This window comes from Somniosus microcephalus, chromosome 5, assembly GCF_052327205.1.
Source record: "Somniosus microcephalus isolate GS21.2 chromosome 5, FLI_Smic_1.0, whole genome shotgun sequence".
In the NCBI taxonomy this organism is placed as follows: domain Eukaryota; kingdom Metazoa; phylum Chordata; class Chondrichthyes; order Squaliformes; family Somniosidae; genus Somniosus; species Somniosus microcephalus.
The window spans coordinates 274,355,832-274,381,249 of record NC_140991.1 but is presented as its reverse complement, the minus strand read 5'-3'; the positions used below and the strand labels follow the sequence as shown (position 1 = coordinate 274,381,249).

General features: G+C 43.1%; 1 protein-coding gene across 5 annotated transcripts in view; it reads right to left on the bottom strand.

Moving 5' to 3' along the window:
• The window catches only part of LOC147117737 (oxysterol-binding protein-related protein 10-like), a 338,647-nt gene that overhangs the window by 26,041 nt on the left and 287,188 nt on the right, over nt 1–25,418 (bottom strand). For all 5 annotated transcript variants that reach the window (XM_085988973.1, XM_085988974.1, XM_085988978.1 and 2 more), the window contains one exon: nt 5,685–6,174. In XM_085988973.1, coding sequence (XP_085845099.1) covers nt 5,685–6,174 — 490 coding nt within the window. The remainder of the gene's footprint in view (nt 1–5,684; nt 6,175–25,418) is intronic.

The following is a 25,418-nucleotide window of genomic DNA, read 5'->3' as shown; positions in this document are numbered from 1 at the left end:
AGTTCGGCCTGCAGCGGATTGATTTCTTGGGCCACCGCATTACATCAGATGGCGCAATTCCCTTACAAATCAAATCAAATCAACTTTTTATTGTCATTGTTAGTGCACAAGTGCAGTACAACGAAATGTAGGCTTGCGGCTCCCGAGAGTGTACATTTAGATTAAGACATTTAAACATTCAACATACATTTGGCTTGTAATACATTAACATAAACATAACCATAATAAAGTGCATTGGCAGATGTGCAGGCTTTAGAGTTTATTTGTGGAGTTCAGTAGGATGACAGCCCTGGGAAAGAAGCTGTTCCTAAATCTGGTCGTACGGGTGCGAATGCATCTGTAGCGTCTCCCAGATGGCAGGAGGGCGAACAGACTGTGGCTGGGGTGGGTAGGGTCTTTGATGATGGACCGTGACCTCCGTAAACAGCGTTTCTGGTATATGTGCTCTATGGTCGGTAGCCGGGTGCCGGTAATGCGTTGGGCAGTTTTGACTACCCGCTGCAGACGAAGGTCGAGGCGGTTACATCTTTCCCGCGCCCGCAGACCATCAAGGCCCTACAGGAGTTCCTCGGGATGGTAAATTTTTATCATCGGTTCATCCCTAAGGCGGCTCTGCTTATGCAGCCCTTGTACGAGGCCCTCAAGGCCAAGTCCGGTAAGGATCCGATCAGCTGGACGGCCGAGATGGACCGGGCGTTCGTTGACACCAAAGGTGCCTTGGCCAACACAACCATGCTGGCGCACCCGCTTCCAGGTGCCACCATTGCCCTTACCACCGACGCGTCGGACTACGCAATCGGCGCAGTGCAGGAACAGTGGGTGAATGGGACGTGGCAACCGCTTGCGTTTTTCAGCCGTCAGCTATGGCGAAACGAAAGAAAGTACAACACTTTCGACTGGGAGTTGCTGGCCCTTTTTCTAGCCATCCGCCATTTCCGGTTCTTACTAGAGGGACGTCCGTTCACGGCTTACGTGGACCACAAGCCACTAACGTACACTATGGCCAAGACCGCCGAACCGCGGTCAGCTCGGCAACAACGTCACCTGACGTTCATTTCAGAATTCACCACGGACATTCAGCATGTGTCCGGCAAAGACAACCTGGTGGCGGGTTGTCTCTCCCGCGCGACTGTGCACGCAGTCCAACTCGGAATCGACTATGCCCTCATGGCTGCAGATCAAGTCTCGGACCCGGAGGTCCAAGCATACAGGACCAGCCCCTCTAGCTTCCAAGCGGCCGACGTCAAATTCCATGCCGCAGGCACCACGCTACTTTGCAACGTCTCCATGGGAGTTCCCCGCCCTATAGTTCCAGTTGCCTGGCACCGAAAAGTGTTCGACGCCATACACGGTTTGTCACACCCTGGCATGAGGGCCTCGCAAAGGCTGATGTTGTCAAAATTCGTCTGGAGGGGTATGCACCTAGATGTCCGCGACTGGGCCAACACCTGCGTGGTCTGCCAAAAGGCCAAGGTGCAGCGTCATGTAAAAGCTCCATTGGCCACCTTCGCTGTTCCGGAGCGTCGATTCGACCACGTGAATGTGGACCTCGTGGGGCCGCTTCCACCTTCTCAAGGTTTTACACACATCCTCACAATGGTAGACCGCACCACTAGATGGCCAGAGGCAGTTCCTTTGGTTTCCACCACTTCGGCAGGCGTGGCCAGAGCTTTCATCTCCTCTTGGGTTGCTCGTTTCAGCGTACTGGCGGACATCTCTTCCGATCGTGGACCGCAGTTTTCCTCTGAGCTCTGGAACGCTGTGGCTCAGGGGCTCGGCACCAAACTACAACTACATCGTACCACCGCCTATCATCCACAGGCGAACGGCCTGTGCGAGCGATTCTACAGGTCGCTCAAAGCCGCTCTGCGGGCCAGTCTTCAAGGCGCGGGATGGGTGGACAGACTTCCCTGGGTCCTTTTGGGTCTTCGTACGGCGCCCAAAGAAGATTTACAATCCTCCTCGGCGGAACTCGTATATGGCCAACCACTACGAGTACCAGGGGATTTCCTCCCGTCTCCAACAGAGCCATGGTCCGCATCCCAGCAACTCGTCAGCCACCAGGAAGCGGCCAGATGTTTCGCTCCAGTGCCTAGGTCGCATCACGGCTTACAGAGCTCCCACGTCCCAACTGAGCTGAAAAGCGCCGAGTATGTGTTTATCCGCCACGACGCTCACCGGGACCCGCTCAAGCCTCCTTACACTGGTCCCTCCCGCGTCATAGAGCCGGGAGACAAATCCTTTTCGGTCAATATCGGAGGTAAACCAGACCACATATCGGTTGACCGGCTGAAGCCGGCGCACTTAGACCTGGACAGCCCAGTCGAAATCGCTCAACTGCCAAAACGGGGCCGACCGCCCACAGTCGCTGTGCCAGCTCCACCACAACCGCTCAACAGCTCATCCACCGGCCATCAGCTTCCACTTCAGGGTTACAGAAGTCACTCGGACAGGCTTGGCAGGCCTCCTCACCGTCTCACTTTTGCTGTTAAAGACAATTCTGGGGGGGGCGCATGTGGTGGAGCCACTAAAGGACTCAGACCGGCTGTATATAATTCCCTTTAACAACATGTTAGCTACAGCCTGAGTCTGCATCTTTATATATACTGTTTACTTGTATAGAGCATGATTACTTTAACAGCGCGGGTAAACGCGATGACGTCACGCCGTACATCACGTGATCCCCCACTGGCGGGAAGAACGTGATGATGTCATGACGTCAACCACGGGACCAGCCAGCAGTCCTCGTGGAGCCTCTGAACTGAATAGACCTACACTCTATGTTCTCCTGCAGTTACTTGTTTAAACCTGTTAGTTTCCATTAAACTTCATTTTATTTAAGCGCCTGAGTGGACCTCAGTCTTTGGATAGGAACTAGACATTCCTGCAAGGGTACATTTACAACAGCACACTACAATGCTAAAATAAAAACAGAAAATGCTGGAAATACTCAGCAGATCAGGCAGCGTCTGTGGAGAGAGAAACAGAGTTAACATTTCAGGTCTGTGACCTTTTGTCATAACTGGAAAAAGTTAGAGATGTAACAGATTTTAACCAGATGCAGGGGCAGGGAAAGGGGGGAGGGGAGGAAAGAACAAAAGGGACGGTCTGTGCTAGGGCGGAAGGCAGGAGCGGTTAAATGCTGCAAATGGGGACGGCAGAATCAACAACAGCTGCTGCCTGAAGAAATAGGGGCAGAGGTTATAGTCTGAAATTGTTGAACTCGATGTTGAGTCCAGAAGGCTGTAAAGTGCCTAAGCGAAAGATGAGATGCTGTTCCTCGAGTTTACGTTGAGCTTCATTGGAACAGTGTAAGAGGCCGCGGACAGAGAGGTCAGAGTGGGAGCGGAGCGGAGAATTAAAATGACAGGCGGCCGGAAGCTCGGGGTCACCCTTACGGACTGAACGGAGGTGTTCCACAAAGTGGTCACCCAATCTGCGTTTGGTCTCCCCGATGTAGAGGAGACCGCATTGTGAGCAGCGAATACAGTATACTAAATTGCAAGAAGTACAAGTAAATCGCTGTTTCACCTAGAAGGAGTGTTTGGGGCCCTGGACAGTGGGAAGGGAGGAGGTACAAGGGCAGGTGTTGCATCTCCTGCGCTTGGACAAGAAGGTGCCATGGGAAGGGGGGGGGACTGTTGGGGGTGATTGAGGAGTGGACTAGGGTGTCACGGAGGGAGCGGTTCCTTCGAAATGCTGAAAGGGGAAAGGAGGGGAAGATGTGTTTGGTGGTGGGATCATGCTGGAGGTGGCGGAAATGGCAGAGGATGCTCTGCTGAATGTGGAGGCTGGTGGGGTGAAAGGTGAGGACAAGGGGACCCCTATCGTGGTTCTGGGAGGGAGGGAAGGGATGAGAGCAGAAGTGCGGGAAATGGAATGGACACGGTCGAGGAAACTGTCAACCACGGTAGAGGGGGATCCTTGGTTGAGGAAAAAGGAAGACATATCAGAAGCTCTAGTATGGAAGGTGGCATCGTCAGAACAGATGTGGTGGAGACTGAGAAACTGGGAGAATGGAATAGAGTCCTTACAGGAAGTGGGATGGGAGGAAGTGTAGTCCAGGTAGCTGTGGGAGTCAGTGGGCATATAGTGGATGTTTGTTGATAGCCTATCCCCAGAAATGGAGACAGAGAAGTTGAGGAAGAGAAGGGAAGAGTCAGAGGTGGACCGTGTGAAGGTGAGGGAAGGGTAGAAATTGGAAGCAAAGTGACTCAAATGTTTTAGTTCAGAGCGAGAGCAGGAAACGGCACCAATACAGTCAGCAATGTACTGGAAAAAGAGGTGAGGGAGGAGACCTAAGTAGGATTGGAACAAAGAATGTTCCACATATCCCATGAAAAGGCAGGCATAATTAGGGCCCATGTGGGTTCCCATAGCAACACCTTTAATTTGGAGGAAGTGGGTGGAGTCAAAGGAGAAGTTGTTCAATGTGAGAACAAGTTCAGCCAGGCGGAGGAGGGTGGTGGTGGATGGGGACTGGTTGGGCCTCTGTTCAATGAAGAAGCGGAGCGCCCGAAGGCCGTCCTGGTGGGGGATGGAGGTGTAGAGGGATTGGACGTCCATAGTGAAAAGGAGACGGTTGGGGCCAGGAAACTGGAAACTCTTAAAGTGGCAGAGGGTGTCGGAAGAGTCGCGAATGTAGGTGGGAAGAGACTGGCCAAGAAGTGTAGAGATAGGAAGAAATCAGTTCTGTGGGGCAAGAACAGGCTGAAACGATGGGTCTACCAGGGCAGTCCTCTTTGTGGATCTTGGGTTGACATGGCCCTTGACCAGCCCCTCCCCTTCCTACAGCACCTTTGCGGAGCACCTCCGTTCAGTCGGTAAAGGTGACTCCGAGCTTCTGGTCGCCTGTCGCTTTAATTCTCCGCTCCGACTCTGACCTCTCTGTCCTTGGCCTCTTACACTGTTCCAATGAAGCTCAACGTAAGCTCGAGGAACAGCACCTCATCTTTCCCTGCCTCTGCACCTGGTTAAAATCTGTCACATCTCTAGCTTATTCCAGTTCTGACGAAAGGTCACAGACCTGAAACGTTAACTCTGTTTCTCTCTCCACAGATGCTGCCTGACCTGCTGAGTATTTCCAGCATTTTCTGTTTTTATTTCATATTCCAGCATCCGCAGTATTTTGCTATTGTACTACAATGCTGATATTGATTACATACTGAGTCCCAATAATTCTATTTCTGAATTGCTAACATTTAGCATGGTATTGTTTCTCAAAAGTTCAACATTTCTTGTGTTCCAGCCCATCATGTTGGAAAATTCAGGATTATTTTTCAAGATTACATTACATAGAATTTACAGCACAGAATTTACAACACAGAAACAGGCCATTCAGCCCAACTGACCTATGCCGGTGTTTATGCTCCAGACTAGCCTCCTCCCACCCTACTTCATGTAATCCTAGATATAAAAAGTGAATCAAGTTTTGGGGGGAAATTTTGAAGATTTGAACAAGTACTTGCAGCACTGCTGATTAAATAAGGTACTCTCCAACAAATATTGGATTGGATCAGCATATACATTTTCGGTCATTGAAAATGACATGTAGAAATGTAACTGGATATTAGCTGTAAAACACTACCATAAATTAATAATTGAATATTATAGCTACTTTCAATCCATCATAATACATTAGAGTTAGCTTAAAAAAAAATGATGGATTTGCAAACTGTTCTTACCTTCCCCTACCATGGTGACCCCAATGGACATCCCCATGAATTTGCTCTTGGTCCACACATGCGCATTCACACAAATTTTCCTCTCCTTGCATTCGCAGTAAAAACCAGAAACCGGTGGATGATGGGAAACTTGTTCTGCCGCAAATCTCACTTTGTAGCATTCTGTCGGGTCCTTGCTAGACTCAAGGGCATGTTGGGTCTTGGGCTGGTCCTTGGCAATGGTTAAAGTGCTGTTGGCTTTCACTTTATCTTTTGGCACATCCCAAGAGCAGTGGAAAGTTTCTCCAATTATCGGATTATAAGGTTTCTTTGCCACCGCTCCCTTTCGGCCCTCGTGGAAAGCAGTCAGGTAATATTCCACAAAGCAGATAATCCGTTCTTCAGCTGTGGTACCTGCAGTGATCGACACAAACATGTCTGCATGGGCCATGAAATTTGCATACATTTCCAGCAATGACCTCTTCTCTAAAATAAAAGTTGGAAGCACCACCTGTGTTAAGAATGAACAAAGAAAATAATTTAGTGCTTTCTAAAATACTAGCAAAAGATATTTTGAAAAAAACTTCACAAAGACATCTTGAACATCAATTTTAAAAAACTTAGTGGAGGAGAAATTGGGTTGAGCCGCAAACAGGGCGCCAAGCTCGCCAGATTTTGCACTGCGATCGGAGCAGCAGCGATCGCCGGAAATTCAGCTTGAGCGCCTCAAGAGGGACACGGGGCGAGGCTCGAGGCGCTCCGCGTCCCTCTTAGGGTGCTGAAACTGAATATCGCAGCGCAACGTGCGCTGCGGTACTGCAGGCCTTCCTCCCATTCTTAAGGGGGAGGGGCCTGCACCAGCGCGATGAGCAATCGCGAGTGCCGGCAAAAGAGCCCGGCACCGAGGAGAAGTGTCGGGCTCTCGGAAAACAGCCGGCAATGCCGCGGGGGGAGAACAGGAGGCCGGGGACGGAGGTGCTGGCAGGCAGCCGCCGAAAAAAACGGCCGCCCCGCACCTCCACCTTAATTTGCACCACTGCCGCCACAGGTAGGCCCCGTGAACCGGGCGCGATTAGCGAACGGCGCTACAGAGGCGGTCGCTGCCAAAAATCGCGATCGGGGCGGTAGCGGGGCGCTGCGCACACCGATGACGTCATCGGTGGCGGCGCAGCGCAACAGGCTAACGCCGCCATTAGCGCCCCAGCTAAATATCGCGGGAGGCGTGGCCAGTGGCGCTAAAGCCACTGAGTGCCCTCTTTAGGCGCTAACTGGTGGCGCAGCCCACCGAATTTCTCCCCCAGCGTCTTAATATATAGAAAATACAGCTTTCTTTATTCTGGAAGTAGGCAGTATAATACAATGGGTGTTTCTATTGAGAAACTTGTGACACATTTGTGTGGAAGATATCACAGGACTAATGAAAACAGAAGTTTCTGGAAGATGGCAATGTACAAGGCAGTAACCTAAAGGGAGGGTTTGGATAATTCTGAAGCAGTCTTTCAGCTGCACCTGATGATGGGATTACTACCTGTAATCGTTTGATAGACATCCAGCATTGTGCGTATTCTGTGAAATTTACTTTTTCATGCTGGCCTTCTGTTACAGGTTAGCACTGTGCAATATAAGACCTTAAACAACTTCAGGTTTGTGAGGTAGGATGCCACAGGACACCATGATAAAATATTTAAGAATTCAACAACCTTCACATGGTTTTCTTCAGAAAATATTTTTGTGTTTTTGTTTTAATTTGTTTTAGTAGGGGTATCCATAGCCTTTTTCTACTTTTTTTAAAAAGATGTGGCCTACCATATTATTGTGGAAGACTGTGTGCAGCAGGATTTAGAAAACGTTCTTTGAAATACCTACCAACAGTTTCGTCAGTTTGAGTGATGCACTAACAAGGCAACACTAGGTTCTGGTTAAGAAAAGCTGGAGGAAAAGGAAAATAAGGTAAAAGATGTAGGACAATTGTTTAAGAAATGATGGGTTATATATTTTGATTTTGACTATTAAATTGGTTAATTTTATAAAGTACAGGCTAATTATTGGTAGATTTTGTGTTTGTCCACTTTCCCAAACTGTCATTTTTGGATTCATTATTGATCGTTGCAAGATGTGTTTTATTGTAGAACACTGCAATTTTAAGAAAAGGTTAAACAAACAGGTGAAACTCTCAGCCACAAACGGTTGTTGGAGTTGAGTTCATAAATTCTTCTAAAATAGAATCGGATAGTTGATTGAGAAAGAGGAATATTAAAAAGTATGGGGAGGGAGCAAGAGTGTGGGATTAAAGTAGACGGTTCATGTGAAGAAAAACACCAGCACAGACTTGATAGGCCAAATGGCCTACTTCAGTGCTGTAACATTTTCTGAAACTACATGTTGATATTAGGAAGGAAGAGTAGTTTTATATTAGCTTGTCAGAAGCATTTTATAAAATGTGTATTGTGCAAAGTGGATGACTACAGCGGAGAGGAGCAGGGCTATATAGTACACTGTTAGTGATGGGTGAAAAGGACAAAGTCATACAGTAGAATGCTACAGGTTTGTCTTGGGAGGGAAGCAACAGTCCATATTTGTGTATATCTCACTGATTGTAGAGAAATAAGTATTGCCTTTCCCTCATGAGCCATCCATTAAAAATCAGTGAAGTCCATCTGCTCTTGGAGAGCTGCTTCAAGGCCTGATTAACAAGACCCAAGGACCCTGAGATTTGTAAAATGTTTCACCTAATATTTATTCAGTTTTTTTGTTGCCAACTATAATGGAGCAAACATCAGTTGGGATAAGTTTGAGGCCATATAGGCTAAGAAAGAACACAGGTTACTGTTGGGAGCATAAATGTTGGTCAGTATCTTTTCCGTCTAACAGAATACTAACAGTAAGAATCTGCCTCATCGCCAAATATGTTCTCCAGTACTGTGATTTTTGGAAGAAAATGTCTACTTGTCCACTGCAAATGCTGAAAGTTTCTAAGAGCATTCTTCCCATCTAATTCCTATGCAGCTTGGCAGGTGTCTTATACGCAAGTCACTCAATTACTGCCAATATCCGTAAATTCAATGGGGTTATAAAGACCATGGACCTTCCAGAATGCAACCTGCATTCCTCTTTTGATGGCTATTTCCTATATATAAAAAGACCGTGACTGTAGCCAACAACAATTTGCACTTAAGCAGTGCTTTTCACTTAACAAACATTAGACAGTAACCCAGACCAACTCCTGTTGCCTTGAATAACCTGTGTACTTATCATCATAGCCCCGATTTTAACCTATCCCGCCCAGAAGGAACAGAGCTTGTTTTTTTGGACCCCCAGTTTACACTCCACCCAATTTTACACTCCATTTCAATGGGAAAGTAAAATCGGAACGTGTGTAAAGCATGTGTCTGACCCAAACCCACCCCATTCCCACTGGGTGCGTTGATTAAAATCGGGGCTAGCTGAATCTCCAAATTCAGATTCTCCAAATCCCAGGTACAAAATAGAAGTGCCACTTGTTTTTCGCCAATCCCATCAGAGTGATTTATATGGGTTCTCAAGTGACTTATAAGTGTGGTCTGAACTTGATCAAGGAAGATAGAAGGCCCCTGGCAATCCTACCCTACAGAAATAACTATAGTGAACAGGCTGTGGGTCAGCCGGTCAGTTATGCCATCTGCTTAAAGGATGCCTACAATGAACCTCACCCTTTGGTTGATACTTTGCATTAGTCAGCATAACCAGCTATTTAATCTTCTTTGCTACTGACTAGCAATAGGCACAATGTTGCTGTCCAGTATCACTGCATTGCTGCATTTCTCAAAGGATATAGATTCTTTGATGACAACCAGCAGTTTCTCACTCCTCCTCTGGCACCACCACTTGCTATGGAACAAAGGCGATAAATGGAGTTAAGATAGAGATCAACCATGATCTAACTGAATGGTGGACAGCCCCAAGGGGCTGAACGGTCTATTCCCGTTCCTATGCTCACCTGGGCCATGTGACTCACCCAGTGCTACTACCTCGAGCTCATTAACTGCATGTGTGTAGCTATGCTGGTGCTTAAAAATGCTGGAGAGAAAGAGGCAGGGTGCTGTCTTGTCCTGGTGGCTGCAATTCCTGCCGTACACAGAAAAGTAGCTCCAACAGATTACCTTCCAACAGAGCTTGCGTAACAGGATATTAATTGTTTAAGTTGTTTGTGGTCGTATAGGAGTGACTTCCTGCAAGAGGGGCAAGGGCTTGTAATTACTCAGTTGTCCTCCTTTACTGGTTTGTGCCCTTGTATTAGGTGCCATATTGCTGTGGAAGTTGAGTAGTTTTAACGTTGTAAGTTGAAGGTGCATGTGCAAAGTGCCAGACATATGCCGAAGGTATAGCACATCATGGTGTCATTAAGTACCCATGCATTACAAAGCTAGGTTTAGAGAATCTTACTTGGGGAAGCACAGGGTTTTGGCTTGATTCAAATATTCTAACAAACCGGAAAGGGAGAAGACTGAATTTTAATTTGTAGATCAACTTCAAGATTTGCTACCTGTTGTTTGACAATTCTGACATTGTTGATATGTCTGTGAAAATAATTTGAAGTAATTTAAGCCACTATCATTTCATTAAAAAAAAATGACATAACCAATGTCATTCCTTTTCATTTATTTTGGGAGTACATGAGAGATGTTAAGAAATGTATGCGCTGTGTATTGTGGGTTTTTTCTGATCAATTTTCTCTGCCAATTTTTCTCCTGTTCCAAAGGCATTGACTCCTTGCAGGGTGCATTTCCATGGATGCCGGTTATGCTGTCGTACCTCACCCCAAGTGGCCATCTATCTATATATATATATAATAATATAGGTCTGTCCGTCTGTCTGTCCGTTATACACTCAAAAGTTATAGAGCGTATCTACACATATGTTATATATATCAAAAGAAAGCTGATGATCAGGGGAGTGTCATAGGCGTATTTACTTTTTGGTCAGACAACAATTGTTCGGACAGTATACAAAAAACGTTCAAAAATCCACTTATTAGCGGTTGACCAATCCTACCGCTCATTAGCGTTGAGTGACGTGATGGTTGACCAATCCTACAGTTCAGTGACCTGATGGTTGACCAATCGGTGCGTCACAGGCGGGACCTAATCCTGCAGCCTCCCGAAACTTCGCTGCCATTTTTTCCCCTGCTTTTCCTCCACAGCGAGCTGGGCAGCTGCGTCGGCCCGCCGGAGCGGGAGGTGAGTTGGGGTCACTCGGGCCGGGCCTCACAACCGCTCGGCCCGAGACACAGAGCAGGGGAGCGGCAACGGCCGTCCGTCAACCGCGCAGCCCGAGACTGTGTCGACCCGCCGGAGCGGGAGGTGAGTTGCGGTCACTCGGGCCGGGCCTCACAACCGCTCGGCCCGAGACACACAGCGGGGGAGCGGCAGCGGCTGGCCCTCAACCGCGCAGCCCGAGACACAAAGCGGGGGAGCGGCAGCGGCCGGCCCTCAACACTGCCCTAGCAACGCCGGGCGCTCCCTGCTAGTTATTTATAGTTGACAATGTGTGCTGGCAATCTTATTCAACCACCGGAGCAGGGGGAACATGGCATTATAACTGTGCCCGATCCGGTCATGTGAAATACTAGCAATACTTCTCGGTAGTGATCAGGAATGACAACCTTGCTAATTTCTACTTCCATAACTTAGCAATGTTGAGACCAACTGTAGAGTCTCTGCCACTGCCCCAGTGAGATTAACTAATTCAGAATAGATCAGCAATCCAATCAGGATAAATGCTGATCAGCCGCTCACTGGGTAAGCCTGATCAGCCATTGGGGAGCCAGTATGCGATTTTTAATTTTTTTCAATTAAATAGCCCCTATCAGCACTACCGCTGTTAGGGAAATGGCAGAGGGAGCAAATTTTGAATCCCATCAAATGATGCCTTCTAATTACTCTCATGCTCCTTGATTTAGTGCTTGATGGTGTTTAGTCACTTTCTCAGAGGACAGTTGTATGTTTTTAAGCTCATCTTTGCATTTAAGCAGGTAAGATTGTAAATCGCCATAGTTTCCCTCATCGAGAAAAATGGTGCAAAGAAACCAAATAGTTTCTCAGGAAGTTTGTCTAGATGGTTAGTGTCAAAAGATTTGGATGGAATCATCGCTTCATTTGCTGCGTGGTTCTTCACTCCTTTCCTTTCAAATTTTGTTGTTGAGGATCATAACATAATTTACCAGTTTACTAGTCTGTAATGAGGTTGTAGGTAGTGCCTGCATAAAGTGTAACATTTCAATGAGTGGCTTCATAAACCTCTTTATTTACATTTCTACTCGTAGTCACTGAAACAAATAGAGTAAGAATGTAAAATTATTTATCATTTTCTTAAGAGCGTTAGCACTTTTACTTAGTTACAAAACAATATTCTAGGCCGTCATGAATTTGAGTATTGTGGTTTGCAATTTTATTTACTAATTGGTACCTATTGTACTCTTATTACAATAACTTGTACTTTGACATTTAACAAGCAAACTGTTCCAAGGCTATTCACAAGTGGGTGTGGAGTGGGGAGACGATAATTTAGACATTGAACATGGTTAAGAAGTGGTGTTAGGATAGTTGATAGATTGAAGACCTAGCCTTTGAGGGTGTGAAAAGAGATGAAGCAAGGTGTAAGATGGGAGTTCCAAATAGCAAGGCTATGATGACTACTACTGATGGGAGTGGCAGGTAGGGGAAACACACAGAAGTCCAGACTCAGAAGCGTGACGAGGGTAAGCTGGTATGCAAGATTGGAAGATGTTGCAGAGATAGGATGCAACAAGGTCATAGGGAATTTGTAGATGAGGATTCTGAAGTGCACTGGAGAATTGGGTGCCCGTGGAGGCCAGAAAGGCTGGAGGCAATAGATGGAGACTTTGCACAGTATAGGATGTGGGAGGTGGAATGCTGGAAAAGTTGCGAGCTTGTGTAGGGTGGACACAACAGGCAGTGAGGAGAATGCTGGACAAAGACATGGATGATTTTATTTTGCTGGGGAGGAAGGTAGGGGTAGAGATGGGCAAAATTTCATGGAAAAAAGGGGTCCTGGTGATGTACTGGAAAAGGAGTCTGAAATTCAGTTCAGGACACTAAGGGGTCGATTTTCGTGGAGCTGTCAGGAGGGTTTCAGGCGTTGGGGGGGGGGGGGGGTCCCGACACCATCCTGCCCAAAACCCCGCTCCACGCAACTTTCAGAGGCAGCGGGAACCCGCCCCGCACTGGGACTCGCCGACCCCAGGCGGGAAGGGATTAGTGCCAATTAACTGCCTGTTAACAGGTAGTTAACAGGCAGTTTTTAGCCTAATCCCTATTTTGAGGGGTTTTGTGCGGGTTTCCCCGACAGCTCCAAACCACGCCAGGCCGTCGGGTTGAAGGAGTTGGAGGGGTTGCGATGTCGGCGCTCAGGTGAGTGATGGGTGCATGAGTGCAAAGGTAAGTGTGTTTGGTGTGTAAAGAACTTTTACTTACTTGTACTTACCTTCACAGCCTTTCTTCCTGTAGGCGTCGGGAGCCCATCACTCAGCCGGCACTTAAAGCTGAACGGCTGCGATCTGTGAAAAGTGACAGCCTTCAGCTTTGAGTGCCAGTGTGAGTTCTAACTGAGTCTGTGCAGAAGGACTCATGTCAGAACTCAGACTGTCAGTGTTTCACAGCTTCAAACAGCTGTGAAACACTGATATTTCATCTGTCAAGAACTCTTGACAGATGAAATTGCAGTCTGTGATGTCACCTGTTGCCAGGTGGCCCTTAATTGGCTTGCTGAGCCCGCTGGGCGGGCTCAACAAGGTCAATCAAGGGAAAATCGCACGGATTGGCCGGATGTCGATGTAGGCAGGACTAAAACCTGAAAGTTGTAGTCCCGCCTTCTTCGGGAAAACGACCCCGAAGGCTGCGTAACTGTTAAATTCACCCTCAGCAAGCAGGGAAGGGAAGTGGAATCAGGGTTCAGAGTTTCTAGCGAGAACCAAACAGGACTCCTTTGGTCTTGCCAATGATTAATTATACTGGAGCCCTTCACTGAATTAATTTAGGTAAAATGGAATCCCTGCATGAGGATGCTGGGATTGATGTCCAGGTCAAAGTTGACGTGCACAGAAACTTGAATGTAGAAGAGTTGGACTTTGCTCCACACTATTGTGGTGTAGATTGCATGGGCTATAAAGATTGCCTAATAAATTTTATTAAGGAAGCTTGTGCTGCAGGCAGCATCTGGCTGCTCTGGCAGAAAACAATCAGAAGCATCTGCAGTTAATTGCATAATTGTTGAGTGGAGAATAGAACCAGTAAGGTTGGCTGATGAAGTGGCAACTGTGCAGGGAGGATTTTTATTTCTAAGAGCATCACTCTGGTAGCTGATAAGTGCTTAGAGCTGTAAGGGGAAAGGGTCCTCGGCCCACCCCCCAGTACTTTATCTAAGTTGTCATTCTTTTATGGGTGAGCCTCCACAATAAATTTGAGCAAATCATCAATCACAGCCAATCCCTATCTTATCTTCACCAGAGGTCCACACACTTGCACCTCCAGTAAATTAAAGCAAAGATGGGAACTTGGTTTCTCTCTCCGAAGGCTCTGAGGCAAACTGTAGCATTCCTACCATACTCCAGCTAAGAACAGCTAACTCAACAGAGAACAAGGATCAAATCTGATACCTTCCTCATTTGTATGCTCAGTTAGTCACTAGCTTAACCGACTGAGTCACCAGAATGTTTTGAAAGCTAAAAGTAACCACCAAGACTAATGCCATTGTTAACTAAAGATTGAAAGCAGGAAAGCTTTCTCGCAATCCTAGTAATCTCATTTCACTAGTCAATGGAATTGAAATAATGAATAACATTGTCATAATGAGTTACAATGTCTTGTATTGAGTTATTGCATTGATGTATTATAGCAATCTAAAATAGAAATTAACTACAATACTATTATAAATGTTAATGTTGATATATTTCCTAATGTAGCTCAACTTTAATTTATCACTGTTAATAATTCAGTTCATTTTTAAAAAGTTAACTGAATCACTGTTCATGAACTAAATAAATGTCGAACTTAATCCAACTTTTATAATAATCATATAATTTTGGGCTCAGTCAACAAATATAAAATGTCACATTTATAATTTTTCTTTTACCAATCACACCAATAATACAGTAATGCAATCCTTCAGTTTAGTTCTTTACAAATAGGTCATCTTAAGTGTTCACCTAAATGGTTGTGAGATTATGTGCTTCATGGAGTTTATGAAATTTATTATTTTGGGGGAAAAAAACTTTAAAATTGTTTCAGAAAGCAGTAACAAAACTACTGTACAAAAGTTCACCTTAATAAAGCTCAAATACAATACCGATGTGAGCTTAATTAAAAAATGCACACGATTCTTATTACCAAAATATGATTTCCTTTCTTGAAAACAATATATTACAGAGAAGGCAATTAATGTAAGTAAAATTTCATGTATTTATGTTCAATGTAATAATTAAAACATTCATCTACATCATTTAATTAGAAATAAAGGAAGCCTTGCATTTATATAGTGCCTTTCACAACCACATGACGTACCAAAGCGCTTTACAGCCAATGAAGTACTTTTGAAGTGTAGTCACTGTTGTAATGTAGGAAACACCGTAGCCAATTCACGTATAGCAAGGTCCCACAAACAGCAGCAGGATAATGATTGGATAATCTGTTTTAGTGATTTGGTTGCGATATACATTTTGACAAGGACACTGGGAATAACGTCCCTGCTCTCTTTTGAAATATTGCCATAGGATCTTTTATGTCCACCTGAGATAGCAGACAAGGCCTCGGTTTAACGTCTCATCCAAGAGACAGCACCTCTGACAGTGCAGCACTCCCCCAATACTGCGCTGGAGTGTCAGGTGAGGTTATGTGCTCAAGTATCTGGAGTGGGGCTTGAACCAACAATCTTCTGACTCAGAGGCGAGAGTGCTACCCACTGAGCCACGGCTGACACCGGACACGGCTGTCAAGACTTCTTTTAATTAGAAATAGATAAAGGACAAGAATAGGATGCCTCACTAGTAGCCAGTTAGTATGGTTATTTTAGTTCTGAGAAATAGTTCTCATGGTTTTATCATTTCTAAATGACAGCTTTAACTGGTGAACTCCTAAAATTTCACAAATTTTAGTACAATTGACTTCATTAATTCAGAAAGAACCTGTTCAGTGCATTGCACTATTCGTGTTTCTTCTTAGCTGTGAACGTTATTAAATTATTTGTCAGCCTAGCTTACATACTCAAGTTCTGGAGCGGGCTTGAACCCATAACATTCTGAATGAGCTAAGCTGCTACAATCATGCACAATGCATTATAGAATAATGAATAACTTAAATATTAATAACTTGAGAATGTAATAGGCTAGAATGGAAAGGGTTAATCAGGATAGCAACAGGGATCATGCAGCTAACTTGAGTAATTTGATGGAATTAGCTAGTCTAGTGCTATGCTTTATTTTTATATAAGTTTACCAAGTATATTGCAGTAGTGTAGACTTTTAATCTTTTCTTTGCAAAGCATGATGATTATAGTCTTTAAGCCTCAATGTACTTTTCTACACGCTTGCCCAAGATGGAAGTCAATAAACTGTTGAACTGAAACTGACCCCTACAGCACTGGTCACAATAATTGGGTTGCTTGTATGAGCTAATCCCCAAATTGGAAAGTGCCCTAGTGGGCAGATAGCAGTATTTTTAATTGGACCTTATATGTGTAAAATAATTGCCTACTTTAGATTAGAACTGATGTACTAAATTACAGAATTAGAGACCGACTATGGTCACCATATTCACTTGGCTGCATAACAGTTAACTGCAGGAAGAATGTGCTACGTGATAAGATAACAGAAAAAAAGAACTGTACTGATCTTGTTAGCTCAACTGAAGGAAGATATATTCTAATATGTTAACCGAGTTAACGATAAAGTATAGGTTTGCTTATTAATTTCTCCTTATATGGAATTGTTTTTGGCACAATCAATATGCCCGTAGTCACATAGCAGTGATAAGAAAGGGTATATAGGGAGAGGGTCTGCACCCAGGTGGGGAGCTGCGCTGAACCTCCACAGAGAGATGTTGCTGGCCATGCTCCAAGAATAGGTTAACTACTTTTCCCTGTAAGTTGCCCTCATGCTCTCATATTATTGTGGTCGATGTTGCATGTTTTGTACATTACAACAATGACTACACGTCAAAAAGTACTTAATTGGCTGTAATGTGCTTTGGGACGTCCGGTGATCATGAAAGGCGCTATAATAAATGCAAGTCTTTCTTCTTTCTTTCTTTCTTTCTATGTTTTGCTGGACTTCGAGCTTCCATCATTAAACAAAGGTTAAATTGATATATATTCGTCTGTGATTTCTAAGCCTGATCCCAAATTATATGGAAAGACAAAACACAGTGATTAAATTATCTAACACACTGGAGAAGTTCATACGTTATAATTGAAATCTCAAATGCACAGACCAAACTAAGGCACTAAGTGGTATGTAATACAGTACTGCTCGTCTGCAGAACACTTTTCTTCCCTACCGTAATGAATAAGAATAATAGAAGGAATGTGCTTTGGGATTAAAGATACATCAAAGGTGAAGTTGTGGGAGTGGTAGGGAATGCTAAAGATGGAAGTGTGATACAAGGTGAACCTGCCAGGTATATGATGGGTGAGGGGTAAACAACATAGAAAGTGAGGCAGTTAGGAGACAATAAGACATGGATAGTATGAGGGGAAATTATGTAGTGTCTCAGAGGAATGCAAAGAACAGCTGTCAACATTGGAAAATATTAGGAGTGAGAATTACAATCAAGGAGGAGTGATTGCATTGCAAACTCATTTATAATTATACTAGCTGGGGGAGCCCGGCTTTGCCAGGGCTGTTTTGGGCCGGGCGGTTTAAATCGAGTGCCAGGCTTTGGGGCCTGTCTGTCTGTCCCTGTGTGAATCTGCTGCCGGGCAACATTTCTACCTTTTAATAGCTTCAAAGATGAAAGTGAAAGTACTTTTAAAAATTACATAACATTTACCAAAAACGTTTTATAAGAGATACTAACTTTTTCGAAGCTGGATTAGCAGAGTAGTTTGAGCTGGAAGTAGTGAAGCAATGGCTGCCCGATGCCCGAGTTGAAAAGCATTAGTCCCGCCCACAGACGCAGCGATTGGCCAACCATCAGGCGACGGAACTGTAGGATTGGTCAATCGTGCCGGCACAGGATTGGTCGACCTTGACGTCAGTCAATCAATGCTACTTAGCAGATAATGAGTTTAATTTTGAAGGTTTTTTGCATAACGCGCGAACAATTTTTGTCCGGCCGAAACGTAAATACGCTTAGGACGGTTCTGGAATCGTCAGCTTTCTTTCGACGTAACGCACATGTAGGTACGCTCTATAACTTTCGAGTTAATTCAAGACAGACAGACAGACGGAATGACAGACAGAAGTATCCTTTTATATATATAGATAGATATTGAACTATGTTTATTTTTAGTGACATACATCAAAACAGGTTACATTTTAAACCAAAAATGAGTATCGTCACTCTCAGCCAATGGCACCTTTGGGAAGGGGAAACAAAAGGGAAAGAAAAAAAGGGTGGGAAAGGAAGGAAAAAAAGGGTGGGAAAGAACAAATATTTTTCAAATTAAGTTTTTTGTTTCATTACTGTTGTTTTTCCTCTTCTTCCAACCACTCTTTCAACTGCTTTTATTTCCTCAGATTATCTCTTTCCAGGCGTCATTTCCTATTCCACTTCCTTCTCTTCACTTAATTTTCTTTTCTCTTCTGTTTCTCTCCTCTCCCATCTCTGAGTAAATCATACAATCTTCATTCTCAGGCTCAACAAGTAAGTCTGTAAACATTTCCACTGCAGAACTGACATTGTAAGGCAAGTCCCAGCCATATTTGAAAATGCAATGCAATGGTTATGGCTGGATAAGTACTAATCTTACCGAATAAGTGTGCATAACCATAGAGGTCAAAAGGAAGTGTATACATTTTTTTTAAATATAAAACAGTACAGCTCCCAAAGCTCTTTGCATAATTCACTGGACATCACATACAAAACTGACCAATTTTTCCTACTACACATTTAATCAGTTCATCTTCAGCTATATTGAAAAATAATTTCCGCAGTCCAACTTGTCACTCACGAGGTATGAAACCTTCAAATCTGTTCAAGGATAAATCAGCCAAATTGAGAGTCACAGTAACTCTCCCACCAGGAGGATCAAACAGGATTATTCCACTTTAGTTTAATTTGGAATGGTCTTTAAGATATTCTGCATCCAACATTTTGCAATACATATGTTTCTAGGGTTGTTAGATTTAAAAAAAAAACTATTCTAAATGACATGCTTGTTTTCAAATGATTTCGACGTACTTTTGAACCCTGGATTTGTAGTGGCAGAAGAAACAAAGCCAGCTTCATGGTGCTCATAGTAGTATTTATTGTGAAACTGCAGACAAGGATTGGGGGGAAAAAACAGATGGATGTGTACACAAGCTACATCAAGAGACAGGACAACTAATGAATACGTACATATAGATAGTAGATAATAAAAGCACTAATATATACTGAACATAGCATTCCAATGCAATCACTGTAGACTACCTATAATTGGTGATAGTAATATTCCATAGCACTTTAAGGTATATTTACATAGCAGCACTGTTTTTGGTAAACAGATGTTGTGCCAGCCTCCCAGTGCCATTGTCCCCCATTTACATTTTCAGCCCATGCTGATCTTCATCAGGGGCTGGACAGAACAGAGCTGGCACATCTAGTGGCAGCTCATGAACAAGATAATTTAGGTAGGTTATATTTCTAACTGGAGCTGATGCTGAGAGACCTGCGCCTTTAAATAACCTTGTGAACGTTATACCAGTGTTCTTTGCAGTCAGTTTACTACAAAGTTTCAAAGGACTAAAAACGCCACGGGGTGGGGTGGGGGTCATTTTACAAATCTGCATGGCTGGCAGGGAATCTTATGCACTGGCACTGCAAATTGTAAATTTAGGCGTGCATTGATCACAAATTTCTGACCAGTAAAACCAATTCTCTAGTATATACCCGAATCACCAGTTTGTGCTACCGGTGGGAAAAGCTCCTGGCAGAGCAAACATGGAAATTGACCCCTAAGATGCCACAAATAATAACATTAAACAGTTTCAACTTCCATCAGCCATCTATCATTACCAGTTGATCTCCTGTGATGTTGCACAGGGGGAGTCCAGACCAGGTGCAGTGTTCAGGTGAACTGTGGTAGAGGCCAGGGGATCATTGGACCACGGTGTGCAGATGTAATTCAGTCCCCATTTTAAATTCATACATTCTGCCCTTATAGTTCCATTATAAATGCCTATGCTCATATTTATAATAGAAACTGCCCAAGCAAACCTATCCATCTGTAATTATACTGTTCCACTAGTGGTGGCATTGCAACGCATCCACTGGAGAAAGGGTGCAATTACAGTGCATTGTTCCACGGAAGCTCAGCGTAAGCTCGAGGAACAGCACCTCATCTTCCGATTAGGCACTTTACAGCCTTCCGGACTCAATATCGAGTTCAACAATTTCAGATCATAACCTCAGCCCCTATCATATTTTTATATATTTTTTATCCACACTTTTGGTTTGTGCCTTTTCCCTTTTTTTCTCTCCCACATGGCAGCTGTCTTTCATTCTGCCAGCGCATTTCGCACTTCATCTAGAGCCATCCTTTGTTTCTTCACCTGTCCTATTACCATCTCGTCTCGCCTTGAATATCTCTTAATGTTTCTTCACCCCCCACAGACTTTCCCTTTTGTTCTTTCATCCCCTCCCCCATTTCCCAGCCCCCAAACTTGCTTTTTCATCCGTTTCATTTCCTGCGTTTTTCTCAGTTCTGACGAAGGGTCTTCGACCTGAAACGTTAACTCTGTTTCTCTCGCCACAGATGTTGCCTGGCCTGCTGAGTTTTTCCAGCGTTTTCTGTTGTTATTTTGCAATTACAGTGCGACAAGTTTACATAGGGAGTTTTCATTATAAATGTGGACATAGGAACTTACAATGGAAAAAGTTGTCAGGAAGTGCACCAAATGTTGGGATTGGAAAAAAGCATCATCATCTAGAATAGGTAGATTAGAAATAAATTTATCATTTGTCACAAAAAAATTGACTACCATTGTGAAGCTTCTAAGCACTGGGCCAAGGCTGAAGATCTTGCGATTAACAAATAGAAACAAAATGTTCAGTATATATTACTTGTAACAACAGGAATGGTTTATTTCAGGCTGTAATCTAATCAAAGGGTTCTGGTGATTATATAAACTACCAGGACCTCACTCTTAGTTAAGATTAGAACCCTAGTAATGACTCCTTGTTTTCCATTACTCTACCCAATAAAATACCCAACTCACAAAGAATGCCCAACATATACATACTTTACCACTCAAACAACAAAGGTAACGGCAGCAGTTGTGCATAAAGCAGTGTTGTCCAATAGAAATTGCTGACTAGCCACAGGTGTGGCTACGGTGATACCATTTTAACCACATGCACTAATTTGAGTAGAAAAGGCCTTACATACACTCACACAATGTGGGTAAATGTACTTCACGTGTATATTTTCTTACAAACATCTACCGCCATTCTGTAACCAAGGAAGTAACGCACTCACATCGATCAAAAAACACTCACACACCCTGCTTTTCGTCTTATCATTTTACCAATAAACGCATTAAACGTTGAAGTACACATGCATACGACACGCGAATGAGTATTGAAATCACATGCCTAACGACAGTGTCTATTACTCATTTTTTATTTACTAATCAGAAATGTAATTAACTACATCTGGGTTCCCAATTAGCCACATGTGGCTAGTGACCAACATGTTGGACAACACTGGCGTAAAGCTACAGAACATGATAGGATGCCTTATTGCCAATGAGAACAGAAACTGCTTTCGAAGCAGGCACATCACAGATGAACAAATACAAGAAACTGAGAGAGCGTGCACACACAGCAAAATTCAGATAGAATGTGGGACACTTTACTGCTTGCCTTTCTTTTTAGGTTTCTATGCCAATATTTTAAATGAGCAGCATGCCTTAATTAAAGACCACTGAAAAAATTGTGATTTATTGGTCAGTTACTTCTTGACAATTAAAAAAGTCATACACTAATTTTGGTCTGACTCGTCATTAAGTTTCCTAGGATGACTATTTTTGCTTTTCAGCTCACGCAAGAGGCCACATTGCTCTGTGTTTCTCACTTTCATTGCATTCTCTCAAGGAATTTTTGGTTCTTACAACCCCATGTGGATAATCTTTTGCGAAAGGAAACAGTAACTTGATGCATTGTCCAAAAACAAGAACAAATTTAAATTTGCATTGCAGGAATCGGAGCAAGATATTCCTAAATGTAGCAAGCGATTTTATAGTGGAAAAGCCTAGGCAAAAATCAATTTTACAAAATTACTTCCTGGTGACATACTGAAAAAAAGAACGAGAGGTCAAACATTTTCTAAGAAATTTGTTACATGAAAGAGTTATTCATTCACTACTATTCAACAGGACAATACATGAAAGGCAAGTAAGTTGTTGGTGTACATCCTAAGTTATGCAAATATCAAAATCATAGAATGTTAATAGCACAGAAACAGGCCATTTGGTCCATCAAGTCTGTGCCGATATTTTTCTCCACGAGCTACCTAAGCTAATCCCACTCCCTGATCACTCCCTACACCCCCTCAATATCTTTTTTTAAAAATAACTCTCTAGCTCCTTTTTAAAAGAATTTATAGAATTTTCTTCAACAATTTGTGACAGGCATTTCCACACTAAAGCACCCTCTGTGTAGAGAAATTTTTTCTAACCTTCCATTTAATTGTTTGTGATCATCTGAAATGTGTGTCCTTTTGTTATATGTCACTGACCAATGTAAATAATCCATCATTATTTACCCTATCATAACCTCGAAGGCCTCCATAAGGTCACCCCTTAACCTCCTCAGTTCTAGTTTAAAAAAGCACCAACTTCTCCAATCTCTCTTCATAATTGTAACCCCATATCTCTGGTAACATCCTACACTGCACCTTTTCCATTGGTTTTATATCCTTCCTATAATGGGGTGTCCAAAACTGAATACAATATTCCAACTGCCATCTAATTAAGATTTTCTACAAGTTCAGTATCACCTCCTTGCTTTATTTTATGTCTCTAGATACAAAATCAAAGGTTCTTTTTATAGCTTTATCTACTTTGAAGACACCTTTAATGACCTATGCATCTGTCTGTATACTAAAATCCCTCTTCCACTTTATTTAAAGCCTTTCCATGCAAGATGCATTTGCTTTCTCTATTATTAACCAAATGCATTATTTCACATTTTTCTACATGGTACTACAGCTACCCATCCTGCTAGCTCATATGCTCCTGCATTCTTTTGCAACCTCTGTCATAATTTTCCATATCCAATTTGATGTCATCAACATGTTTCAATAGTATTCCCTCAATTCCTCGGAGTCCAGATCATTTATATGTATAGTAAATAAGAGCAACCCCAATACAAACTAATATGGAACACCACTCACTACACCCATCCATTCTGAGAAACTTCCTTTTAATGCTGCCCTTTGCTTTCTTCCCTCCAACCATCTTTCTCTCCATTTAGTAACATTCCCCTCAATTCCATGCACCATGCTTATCAAGTGTTTTCACCTCAGCTGCTAGGTGTATCTCGTGACCCCTTTATATTATAGGGCTACTTTAAGAAGTGGTTCTGTAATATTACAGGAATTGTAGCTCCACTTACATTTACAGGATGCATTTCACAGCACTGGCGGCAAGATACTTTCCTCATGTGCAATTGTTTGAAAGTGTTTAATTTCTGATTACAGATCAGGAGTGAGAATTCTAGCTGAGCTCTCCTCCTTAGCTAGGGCCAGAGGCCAATTGTAGCTGCCATCCCCTGTTGAGATCAGCTAATTCCACACATATCAAAAATCAGAAAAGAAGGTAATTAAATGCACCACCATCCAGCAAACAGTTGCAACTTTTGTTTTTGCAGTAAAAAATGCAGTGGTTAAAAAGTAAAACCAAAAGTAAGATTAAAAATGTGGTAAGTAAAGGAATAGCATCGTGGGGGATATTTTCTGTGTTTGGTATTTGTAGCGTAATCGTTAACAGGTTCTTTATATATGTGTTAAGCATTTTGCTACAAACAGTAAACAGAGAAATTCTTCCAGTATCTTCACTTTAAAAAAAACTCAAACAACTCCAATACTGCTCCTTTAAGTACTTTTGTGGGCTGAAGGAAGTGTTTGATATTTTATGAATTGTATAATTTACAAATATAATTTTTTTCTTAAATTCAAAAATATAAGAAAACGTGTTTCTTCTAGTTGGTTTTGACAGTAAATAAATCATAAGTCATTTTTACTGGAATAAACTACAGCTGAAAAGGTCACTGGTGTACAGTGATAAAATAATAAAATCTACAGTCCAGCAAGATTGCAAGTTTTTTTTTTAAAGTGTGCTCCCTCTATGGCTTTATTGATGAGCCATACAGGCCGGACGGTTCCAAGTTCAATCCCCAGTCTGTGTTAAATTAGCTGATCTCAGGCAGGATGCTATAACTCGCCTCAGTGTCTTGAGTTGGGGTGGGGGTGGGGGCACAAATCAGTCGCTGTTCAGTTCCTGATTGCTATCCAGTGATTACTGTTGGAAAGTGAGCGGATGTGTATGTCAGGAGAGGGTCGGCTGTGATGCCACCACTGTTGAATAGAATGTCAACAGTCATTGGGATCATACATTTAAAAAATGGCCATTTGGGTGAGGTACCAGAGGGTAGAACCATATCCCAACAGGAGGGTAACTGGAGAAAATTGGCTCAAAGAAAGTGCATCAATTGATTGTAAAAGATTGTTTGTAAAAATTCTGCACAAGAATTTTCCCAACCATGCAAGTGCAATGCCTCATGTCAGAATGTATTTAATGATTAATTGAATCAGTTACAGCTATCCCCTGTCCATTGACAAATCTACTGGGTTCCAGTGTAGCACATCAATATTAGAGTAAAGCTTTCACAGTGATATTGTACAAGATTTGTGATTATCAGAAATGTATAGTTTTTAAAGTTATGTCTCTGTTGTCCATTGAAACTTGATATGCAGATTTACCATCCTCATCTATCAACAACAAGTTATCAGTTAAAAGTTAAGGATAATTTCAGGGATGCTAGATATTTTTCATCCTACAGGATATGAAGTTTAGGCAGAACTAAAAGCACAGTGTGTGATCTTGATCGACCAGCACATGACAATAACTGAATTCTCACTTTGCAGAATTAAATATGCCATGTTAATCAACATAATCACCTCTTTAATTCTACAGATAAAATTAGACTACCTACCGTAGGTATGGTTTTCCTCATTCTTTGAAAGCATTTCAACCTCCACATACAAATGAACACAGTCATTCAACAGGGGCATTACCACCTAGGGACACTGGCCCTATAAGAACATTGTGCCATCCACAGCCATCTTGTTCAGATGTTCTTTCCCACATCCACCGTATATAATGTGCTGCCCTGAGCCACACATTCGCTTTTTGACTAGGAGAGGCAGAAAGACCAAGTAGAAACAATGAGAGAATGTAACTTACAAATGAAAATGATCAAAGTTCCAAGTTGCTCCAAAGTCAGAAAGAGGACCAAATGGTCGGAAGGTTTGTATGTGGAGGCTGAAATATGTTGAAAGAAG